This window comes from Azolla caroliniana, unplaced genomic scaffold, assembly GCF_043228905.1.
Source record: "Azolla caroliniana isolate FFs.n. ecotype wild unplaced genomic scaffold, voAzoCaro1.0.p SCAF_21, whole genome shotgun sequence".
In the NCBI taxonomy this organism is placed as follows: domain Eukaryota; kingdom Viridiplantae; phylum Streptophyta; class Polypodiopsida; order Salviniales; family Salviniaceae; genus Azolla; species Azolla caroliniana.
Window position 1 is genome coordinate 800,735 of NW_028230456.1, and position 11,999 is coordinate 812,733.

The 11,999-nt window shown below is 40.5% G+C and overlaps 1 protein-coding gene across 1 annotated transcript; it reads left to right on the plus strand.

Moving 5' to 3' along the window:
- Nucleotides 1-9,063: 9,063 nt before the first annotated feature.
- Nucleotides 9,064-11,614, plus strand: LOC147850173 (receptor-like serine/threonine-protein kinase At2g45590). The gene has a single exon (XM_087336852.1). The coding sequence runs from the start codon at nucleotides 9,189-9,191 to the stop codon at nucleotides 11,208-11,210; it is 2,022 nt and encodes a 673-aa protein (XP_087192978.1). The 5' UTR covers nucleotides 9,064-9,188; the 3' UTR covers nucleotides 11,211-11,614.
- The last annotated feature ends 385 nt before the right edge of the window (nucleotides 11,615-11,999 follow it).

Here is an 11,999-nt window from a genome sequence, read left to right on the forward strand (position 1 = left end):
ATCCGAAATAGGTATGCACTCCCCCTTATCTCAAGTCTTCCATTCATCATCGAAGCGGACGCATCGGATTTTGCATTGGGAAGCATTCTATCACAACGAGGTAATGATGAAAAGCTACATCTTGTGGCTTTTCACTCACGCAAGTTTGACACCGCTGAAATCAACTACGAAATTCATGATAAAGAGCTATTGGCTATAGTGGACTCTTTTATGCAATGGAGGCATTTTCTAGAGGGATCTTCTCATCAAGTCACTGTATTCAGTGACCACAAAAACCTCGCCTATTTTCAAGACGCTCGTGTGTTAAATCGACGTCAAGCTCGGTGGGCCCATTTTCTCATGCATTTCGACTTCAAGATTACATATCGACCTGGGAAGCATCAAGGGAAAGCAGATGCATTATCACGGCGTTCGTACCTAGCACCGCGTCCCGGCGAGCCAGCTTTCGATAACCAAAAGCAAGTAATCTTGGGACCGGCACGACTGCAAGCAACACAGGTCTTTGGCATGCCCATGGATTCCCACGTTATCGATATCATACGTGCGGACCTGAAGACAGATGCTTTCGCCCAAGCTATACTAGCACAAATTGATCCCTCTCGAGCGTCGTGTTCATAGTCGCAACCACCAGGTACGAACTATAGGCAATTCAAATACCATGATGGATTACTCTTCTTTAAAGAACTTTTGTATGTTCCTAATGGTTCTTGCTGCCTTCAAGTAGTACAAAACTGTCATGACACATATACAACCGGGCATTTGGGTAGTACTAAAACATTAGATTTAGTACAACGATCATTCTGGTGGCCCCGTATGCGACAATTTGTCGAAGATTTTGTTTGGACTTGTGCAGAGCGAAAATGCCAAGGCATCATCCATATGGTTTATTAGAACCATTACCAATTCCAAGCAAGCCGTGGCAATCCATTGCTCTAGACTTCATCACAGATCTTCCAGTCTCTAAGGGGTTCAATGCGATTCTAACAGTGGTAGATCGATATAAGAAGATGGCTCATTTTTGGCCATGTACTAAGGAAATCTCCAGTGAAGACACCGCCGAAATTGTCATGCGTGAAGTATGTCGGCATCATGGACTTCCCAATAGTATCATCAGTGACCGTGGACCCCAGTTCGTGTCAAAAGTTTGGAAGCACCTTTTTAAAATGCTCAAGGTCACTTGTAACCTCTCCTCCGGCTACCACCCACAAACCGACAGCCAAGCCGAACGAACAAATCAAACGCTAGAGCAGTACCTGCGGTGCTTTCTCAGTTATCATCAGGATGACTGGGCAGATATTCACCACTTCGCCGAATTTGCCTATAATAACTCTATCCACGCATCGACTAAAGTTACGCCATTTTATGCTTATACGGAATGTCACCCCCGATGGTGTGTACTTGAAACCCCAGAGGTGTCCACAAATCCATGCGCGGAGGATCGTTTGGAGCGGTTACGCAAGATACAAGCGGATTTATCTACTCATCTCCAACAAGCTCAGCAAACACACAAGGTTTATGCGGATCGTCATCGACTCCCATCCAGTTTTAACATTGGAGATCGGGTATGGCTACTCCGACGACACATCAAGACTACGCGCCCATGCGAGAAGTTGGATTATCGGCGATTAGGTCCTTTCTGTATTATAGGAAAGATTAATGATGTCGCTTTTCGTCTCGATCTACCTCCACAACTTCGGATACATCCGGTGTTTCATAGCTCTCTCCTCGAACCCTATCAAGAGAGCACCATCCCAGGACGTATTACACAGCCTCCACCCCCGATCGAGCTTGAAGATGGACCTGAGTATGAGGTTGCCGCCATCCTTGATTCCAAGATTGTTCGCAACAAGCTCTACTATCTAGTCGATTGGCTAGGATATAGTCCCAGTGAGCGTACTTGGGAACCGATAGAGAATGTCACCAATGCTCGTGCTCTTCTTGAAGACTTCCATCATCAATATCCAGACAAACCGGGTCCTCAATCCAAAATGACTCGTTACACTCGTCGTTTTAAAGGGGGGATAGTGTCATGATATGGCAAAACTCGAACCCATGACCTTAGAACACTATAAAAATTGATGTATATTCCAGATTTCTCTGGAACATTCTAGAAACTTCAGGAGTATTCCTTAGAACACTATAAAAGGAGGCACGATGCATTATTTCAAACCAAATCGGTTCAACGCCAATCTTAAGCCTCCTAGCTACTACAGTACATTCTCTTCACATAATATATATCTTTTCTTATCATCTCTCTCTCTCTATCTCTCTATCTCTCTCCCTCCCTCTCACTCACTCTTTCCTTCTCTTGAGAGTTCTTCACCTCTCTTAGTACTAATACTTCTTTTAGTACTAATTCCTTCTCTGTCTTAGTATTGTTCCTAACACTATCCATTCATCGCCTTGCTTCACATGTACCACATTAGATCGAGTATAAGTAGGATGTAATGCTTGGAAAAACAAATGGGATTGACATTGATTATCTATGAGCCCATCCCTTAATTGTCGCATCTTCGCATAACGATAACTTTGGCATTGCAACTGAGAAATAATAACATGCAATTGACTTTGGATATCCAAAAGCTCCTCATCTAAAGGTGCATGTATCAATAATGCATTACACCTAGAGAGAACTTGTGAGAATTTTAGAAGAAGACCTCTTCTTCGTTGAGCATTAATTACTCCATACATACGATGAATGATCTTAATATTTCGTAATGTGATATCCCATGCTTTAACTCCTTTAAGATTCACTTCTTGTGAAAAATTTACCAAAATTTGCTCCATGAGAGAATCAAAATGAGGTTGAAGCAAAAGAGAAGAGTTAAAGCGCAATGGAGGATTTCCAAGTAAGGATTTATACATGTCAATTGCATGACCACAAATCTCCAAACAAATAGGAAAGTGATATGAAGTTCCTACATCTTGTAAAACTGTCATACGAAGTGATGTTGATAAAAAAGAATCATTGTGCATCACATACATTTTATCTAATCGACTCCATGTTTGTCTATGTTGAGTAGATTGGAAAGTAAAACCTGGATCCTTCCCATACAATCATGTCCAAACATCCAACTTCAAAACCTCCATAGCCAATGAATCTCAAGCAAGTTGCTCAGGATCATCCATGATTGAATGTTCAGACGTAGATTGAGATGCATCAACACACATGTTAAAATCACCCATAAGTAATCCTGCATGGCCCACACATAGGGTTTGACGGAGTGAGCCCCATAATGCAATATGTTGAGTGGCTTGGTTAGGGGCATAAATCCCAACCACCCACACAACCTCGCCAAAAAATGTGATTTCTAGAACCAAAAACCGACCATAAGGATCATTATGCACCACCTGAGGAAAATACTTATCCTACACGATTAATATCACACCTGAATAATGATTATTAAGATGTCCTGCATAGAATGATGAATATCCACGCAAATGAATTGTGGATCCTGCTAACTCATGACACTTATGCTCAACTACACATAATATATACCATTCTTTACTTAATAAAGTTTGCCATAATATATACTTCTTATGATGAGAACATGCCCCTCTCACATTCCATGTTACCACTTTCATTCAGTCAACAATGTTATGGGTGCACTTGCTCCTTTAGAGCAACCGATGTCATGAAACTAGTCAAAGCATGTTCCAATGTTGCATATGGATTTTCATGCACCACATCCTTAGAGTTATCTATCGAACTCTTTTGTTTAGGTTCTCCTGGTTGAGGAAAACCTCGAGAATTCGATGAATTTACAACCCGTCCCAATGAATCAAATTGATGGTGAAGGGGTAATCCCTTATCCCTAAATTGTCTTTGCCAAGGAACTTTTCGAGGTCTCACAAGTAGTGGGCAAAATATTACGTTGCATATTCATTGATTTGCCCTTCGACTTGCCCTTAACCTGATGTCAATCCTTTTCAACAACATCGTTACTAGTTCTATCCAACAGTTTTTTCCCCTTATCTATAACCACCCAATTTTGTTTTTCCATATCCATAGATTGAGTTCCCTTATTCTTAGGGCCCAAACCTTGAAGTGAAACCTCTTTATAACCTGCTCTAGATGATGTTCCATCATCCATAACAACCACCATATCTGACACACCAACATCTCTCCCAACTCCTTCGTTACCATTCCCTTCATTAGGAACCTCTATAGTTGAAGGACAATGACGATGGCATTCCGCCACAAAATGACCCCATTCACCACATCCAACACAGTGACCTGCAAATGTCTCTCACTTCAATTTAAAACAAAGTCTTTTCATTCTAGGTGTGTTCCTACGCACCCATCTTGGCCTCTTACGACTTGTATCCCATAACACACAAAATCTGCACTTATTTGTAGCATTTGCATGTGGAGATACCAACACTTTACCCATTTGACTCATCAACTCTGGTAAAAGTGGCCATAAAAAAGCATGCTTACAATCCACTGTTACCCAAACAGGGCATTCTTGTTTCAACAAAGCATGATAGTCCACAACATGGGACCATTGCATTACATGCACCAATCGTTTATCAAAAAACACTAGAACTTTAGCCAAAAGTGCACTTCGATGTTCCGGTGAACGAAACACTACATCATAAAACCCTCGTGGTCCTGACTCCTGCATATATATTTTCAACTCTCTCTCTCTCTCTCTCTCTCTCTCTCTCTCTCTCTCTCTCTCTCTCTCTCTCTCTCTCATTGTTTTGGAGTTGTCCCCACTCCTCCTAACTCACATTTTGATTTTGTCCCAATATTAGAACTATTTTATAACAAATTTTTTTCCAAAAAAACATATCCTTCCATTAGTTTTAAAAAGCATATCAGCTACAAAATACAAAATAGATGGGAAGGAAGCGACTATCCTTCCCAAGCCCGTCTTGTGTAAGACAATGGCTAGCCATGAATTCTTCGTTTGATAGACTTGATTGAGCACTTCCTCAAATTTCCCATTCTCAACATATCCTACAATCAAGTGCATTCCAAGAGACATGTTTCTGGACTGAAAGCTTATTAAATACTACCATGAATTTGCATATGCTCGAAGCAAATCAATCTTCCTCATCATGTTCATGTTCAAAATATCCAGATATATACAGTCCACAAACCTACACTTTGGATTGGATGCTTGTCAAACAGTTCTTGTGCTTGTGATAAGATACTATTTTTTGCACACATATCAAATAAAACATATATAATATCCTGAAATTAGTGCATTCCAAGAAGCTTCATGATGATTCCCAAACCGGAAGCCCCTTGAGCACTTTCTTTGCTTTTCTTACTTGACCACATTTGGCATACATATCCAATGCCATGAGGACAAATCTTGACTAGGAAGTTCATCAAACACTAGATGAGCTTTTTCCCAGTCATCACATTTGGCATACATGTCAACAAAAGCATTCCCAAATTCATCTAGTCCAAGCATTATGCTCTCTTTCTCCAACCTTTCCGATTATTCCAAAGCTCTATAATTGTATCCATTATCTACATAGCCAGCAATCATGGTGTTCCAAGATACAATATCTTTTAAGAAAAGATTATCAAACGTATTGTAGGCATCCTCAAGACTACTACATTTTGCATACATGTCAACAAGAGTGTTTCCAAGTGTTGAGCCCACCTCAAAGACTAGTTCCACAACCTCAAAATGGATGATTTTGCCACTATCTAGTGGTCTTGCGCTCGAGCATGCTTTCAAAGGTTCACTAACGTGACTTAGTTTGGCCTAGAACTGTTTTATAACATAATTGAGTTATATATAATATACGAGCATTTTGTACTGTGTTTTGGTTTCCATCATGTGCTCTTGAGTGTAATAAGTCGAACTGTATTTTTGGGATTCAACTTCACAAATTCTCGACATTGAAATGTGACATGTTTGGCAAGATGCATCTTTCTTTTCTTTTCTTTTCCAAAAAAGGAGTTACTTTCCCATTGTTTAGGAGAGATTTTTACAGAAAGTCTATACAAGTATGTAAGTCGAGGAATCACCCCCCCGGCCAAGATGCATCTTTCAACTTCATAAGTCTTCATATAATTTGCAATGATTGTTTATATAGTGTGTTTTTGCTATAAATATACATTAGTTTATAGCATGAACAATAAGATCATAACAAAAAATGAACAATACATTATTCGAAATTATACTTTTCAAACATAGAGCTTCAATATAAGGCATTTTGCTCAATGGCATAATTTGGTGGGGTTTTACAAATTGCCTCACATTGATGATTCCCTCGAGTAATGTCAGCTACTAATAGATTATAATTTAGAAAATGAACAATAGATTATCAAAAATATAAATTTCAAACATACATATAGCTTCCTAATATGGTAGTTTGCACAATGGCATTCTTTGGTGAGGTTTTACATATCACCTCAAGTTGAGGATTCCCACAAGTTATATAAATTGTTACAACTTACCATGTTGTAATAGAAGATGAACGATACATGATTAGAAATACACATTTCAAACATAGAACTTCAACATAAGGCACTTTGCACACTAACATTCTTTTATGCGGTTTTAGATTTCATCTCACATCAACGATTCCTTGAAGTAGTATAAGTTCTCACTCGAAGAAAGATTACTTAAATCATTTTTGAAAAAAAGAATTTGTCATAACTCATATTCAAATTCGAAATGCGCGCAATTTTGAGATACGAGAAATAATTAGAGACAACACAAACTTTAAGAGATCAGTTGCTTGCAGGGACATAAGTCATGATATATTTATCGAACTATGGAATAGAAACCAGTCATGCTGAATTCTCGATGTAATAACACACTAATTATACAACTTGTGTGAGTCGAACAAAATGTCTTTTTCTTTTATATGCTTGAAAGAAAAATGCTTAGTTTGAAACTTGTACGTTTTAACAATGACCGCATGTTTACCGATCAAATATCTTGGAGTTTGTGAAATAACAAATGTGCTCCAAGTCTGCTAAATATGAAAATTGACTTATGTGATCTATACAAAAATGGCTTAGATAAAAACTTCATTGAAGGAGAGGGAGGTTCATATGAAAATGTTTGGTAACCGAAACAAACTAGGGACGCGCAAAAATATCCTTTATATTGAGTAAAGGAACCCCCGACAGTCAAAATGTGTCTAGATATGTCCTTGCCATTGGTTAGCTACGGGACAAAGTAATTAAGCTATTACATAATTACATTTTCCAAAGTCTAAGCTATATTAGGGTAGGACTTAAAATAAGGGAAATTTTAGAATAGAAAAGGACAATGAGTTGATCAGGGTGCTACATTTAAGGAGTCAATTAAGAGAAAGGGATGTCCATTAACTAGATGGATGGTCATAGGTATAGATATCAGCTCAACAATAGGCTCTAGATATAGATATAGGGTTAATTGTTATCGTGCGCTTTTTATGCATTATTCGGGTTCATGTTATGAACATGGAAAAGCTTCCATTCATGTATCAAGGGTAAATCTCTCTTTGATATGGTATTAAGCTTGCTCTTTATGATTGTCTGTAATATGTATGACTTGGTTGAGCCTAAGGTTTCTAGCACATACACAAATTACTCTTTTTGTGTATCACTCAATATATGAAGGAATTTCCAAGGGAATGTGTATTTGTGCAACCCCCCTCCCCTGTCTCTTGAGGGAAACTCTTCAAATTTTGGAGGCAAAATATGCATACGTACAACAAAATGTTCAAATTCTCTAATGATTATAACAGCTTTCCATATCCGAGTTTCCTTCCCACGCGTCGAAGGAGATTTTAGAAAAGCTATTAACTAATAGAAAATTGGTATCATTCATCATTCATATTTCGATGTGGAAATAAGAGTCCTTGCACACATGTCATTGGGACACAGATGATAGAATGTTTCTCACTGCTGGTTGTTTTTGGTAAAACCCAAAATCAGGTAATGATGGGAAGCATCTTGACTATCGTGGTGGGATTTGATATGATGTGACACATAAAACCAATATAACTATGGTAGTTTTACGGTAGCCTCATAGCTTGAAAATGTTAATGAGGGGACATCTCATCTAGTAACTTCAAAACAAATACCCTAGGCATAATCCATCAAAATCTAGGATACCTATTACCTAATGAGCTAGGCAAATTAGAGAGACCCATTTGGCGATCAGGTTTCTCCACGCTTTTGGGTGAGGTGAGGTTAATTTGCACACCATTTTCTTTACGTACTCCCCCCGGGATTGATGACCCCGCCTAGATGCGCTCTGGCTTGGATACAACATCTAAACTAAAAAAGCAACATTGTCTAAGCACGGGTAAAGTCTATGCTTCGGTGATAGTAGGTATCATCCTTGGATTGTGGTTGTGGCACAAATTATGGATACTGGGTTATAATAAACGTACAATATGTTCATACCCCGACTATAGATCTCCGATTGAGTAGATTGACCTCCCTACAATGTACTCAACATGTTCTTGACGAGAAAGATCAAGAAATCATGGTGAGGACACTAGGAACGAGCTCTCTCTCTCTCTCTCTCTCTCTCTCTCTCTACCAATAAGGTTGTGGGTAGTTCCGGAGATTTTCCTTGGAGATTTAGCAAAAATCAGTGAAAGTACTCCATCTTCTTCTACAGAAACCAAACTCCACCATTATAAGAAATCATGTAACAATTACAAACAACAATATATAATTACGCAATTAACAATAAGAAAATAAGAGTAGATAAATGTATATAATGAATATGGGAGAGTGTTTTATTAGTTAAGCTCTCGCCGAAATTATGATTTTATTATTATTATTAAATTTTCGAGAGCCCAAAAAAAAACGAAACAAATGAAACGTTCCGAAAACCGAACAAAGGACGATGACACGTGGAGTACGGTGCCACGTGGAGGGGTCACACGTAGGCGGGCTTTCAACGAATGGGCACATGCCACATAGGATCTCTCACACACACTTTCTCTCTCTCTTTCTCTCTCTTCTGTCTGTCTCTCTCTTCTCTGTCTCTGTCTCTGTCGCTGTATGTCTCTCTGTTTTCTCATACCATCATCAGTTGGTATCATCACATACACAGATGTATGTATGTATGTATGTATGTATATAAAGATGTATGAGCAACACATGTGGCCATCAAATTCTCTCAAAACCATCAGCGATATGTTCACATAGAGATCCCCAGAAGCTCTCATCGCCATCGCCACCACAGTAGAGAGGCATCCATCCATCCATGGGTAGACCTAGACCCCCTCCCCTCTCCCCTCAGGCTGCTGCCATCGCTATCACATTTCTCTTGCTTCTCTTCGCTATCGCCATCTTCAGATTCTTTCGGCCGCGCCGCGCCGGACCACCACGCCTTCCGCCTAATGTGAAAAGATTCCGATACCGTGACCTAGAAACCGCAACAGACTCCTTCGATGCGAGCCACAAATTAGGGCAGGGTGGATTAGGTATAGTCTTCAAAGGTGTGCTCAAGAATGGCCAAGAAGTGGCCATCAAAAGGCTTGATGATTCTCCTCTTTCTTCTCGAGGAGAGATGGAGCTCCAGAATGAGCTCCTTATGATGAGCCATGTCAATAACTCTTGCCCTCACATTGTGAGCTTATTAGGGTTTAGTTCCCATAGAAAGCATAAGCTACTTGTGTATGAGTACATGGAGAACAAGAGTGTGCAAGAAGCTCTGTTTGATGAGAACTACCCTTACAAATTGACTTGGGAGCAGAGGTTCCAGATCCTTCTAGAAGCATCCAGAGCATTGGCTTTCCTCCATGAATGCAAACCTTGTCCCATCATACATGGGGATGTTAAGCCCAGCAATGTGCTGCTGGATGGCCGGTTCGGAGCTCGACTGGCCGATTTTGGCCTCGCAAGGTTCAAGACACACCTCATGAGAAGTGGAATCGGTAAGGACGAAGAGCCTTGCGGGACAAGAGGCCTAGAGCATGGAGCGATTCGACACAAGCATATAATTGTTAAGGAAAAACTAGAGAAGGTCATGTCTATGCCAAGAAAGCTTGATGACATGAGCCCCACACCTTGTCCGGGTTCGCAATTAGCCAACGATTCGTCCATTGCGGTTTTCACAACCTCTCCGGAGAGTGACGCGTCGTCCTTCACCGCAATGCAAGCATCGGAGGTGCCATCGACGGCCGAGAGCTTCGTGGATGATGTCCGGCTCGATGTGAATTCGCTTATGGACGATGATGCCCATGTTGATGCAACAAATTCGCTCCGAGAAGGAAGTGTTCCTGGGCCTCCTCCAAGTAGTAGTGTTAGAGAGTATGTGATGGAGTGGATGGGGCATAAACACAAGGTCCTGATTGCTATCAAGGACTGTGATGCTGCCTCGGAAGCCAGTACCAATACCTCTGCCACCACTGTGAGCACTGCGAAAGACTCGGGTGAGCCGAGGAAACAATCACGGAGCTCGGAATGGTGGGGAAATGTGCTACCCGAGGATCGAGATTGCGTGATTGCTCAAGTAGAGAAGACAGAGGAAGGGTTTAGGGGTGAACCAGAAGATGCTTGTTCGATTGTCGTCCAACCCGCCCACGAGACCAAGAAGAAAGATTGCGGTGTGAAATCGCGGAGGTGGAACGCGAGCTTTGAATGGTGTAGGAGTGACGAGACCCGCGAATGTGGCGAGAAGTGTGAAATAAGCGAAAATGTGAAGCCCCTAAGCCGAGAATGGTGGAAAGATGATGAGCTTGCCACGGGAGGAAAAGAGTGGAAATCGAGAAACAAAAAGATGGAGAGCTCAGTAAGTTGTTGTAGTGATGGCTGGAGTGGTGAGCTAGGTGCCAGCAAAGGGGTACATACCACCCCAAGCATGAGGGGTACCATATGCTACGTTGCACCGGAAAATGGTAGTGGAGTCGTCCTTTCCGAGAAAAGCGATGTCTATAGCTTCGGTGTGCTCATGCTAGTTGTTGTCTCGGGGAGAAGACCCTTACAAGTTATGGATTCCCCCTTAGTAGAGTTTGAGAGAGCCAACCTCGTATCATGGTCAAGGCACCTTGCGCACTTTGGAAATGTCCTAGACCTTGTTGACACTTCCCTCAAGGGGGCATTTGACGAGCCACAAGCTACTCTTTGTATAACCATAGCTTTATTATGCCTTCAAAGGCTTCCTTCCATGAGGCCCTCAATGAATGAAGTCCTTAAGATGCTTTTAGGGGAGATGCAATGCCCTTCCCTTCCATCACAACTATCGTTGTCACATCGTTGTCGAAGGACACGTAAACCTCGATGACAATACCACTTACCTAATTTTTAGAGGGAGTAACCAATGATTGTAGAAGAGATAGGTTCTTGGAATACCCTCAATGAAAGTTATGGCAATGTTTTATTGTCTAAATTACTTGTACATGCTCCTCAATCGATTGTTATTCATTAAAATGGTGTACATGGTAACAATTAGACCACTACGCGTTGGCTAAACAAAACACTATGATACAAGAAGAATGTCACATGTAAAACTGAAAACTTGCCTTTGTATATTCTTCTTTTGTACATAAACTCTTTCGTCCATTGGGATCGCTAAGCTCCAATATAGAGACAATATCATTGCTAATTGATAGAGTTGTTAGTAAAGGCATTGTTCAATAGGAAATTGTCCTTTTGCATACATAGCTTCCTAGAGATCGTTCTTATTTAAGCTTACATAATTTAGCACTCATTTTGTGCATGATTTTTTTGTTCATCCCACATTGTTACCTTTTATAATACATACCAACATTTTCAATTCCAACCAAACATCACTTTGGCACTAGATTGTGCATTATTTCTTCGTGTTAGTTGCAAATAATTCATGGTCTCTTAATACATATCCATATTCCTATAATGCATAATTGCATGAGAAATGGGTTAGTACAATTGATCATAGGTATAGCATGGATGCATCATGGGGGAAAGTGGCTTGGGGTTTGTCTTGAGCACCCAAATTACTCTAAAGAATTTGAGTAAGCCATGCCTAATAATTTTGTTGGGAGATATCTATTCGGAGCATTGTTTGAACTCGGGTCTATAGTGCAATTTGTGA

Bases quoted from the DNA above. Each gene is read 5' to 3' on its own strand.
- LOC147850173 (XM_087336852.1), top strand. From the start codon at position 9,189: ATGGGTAGACCTAGACCCCCTCCCCTCTCCCCTCAGGCTGCTGCCATC.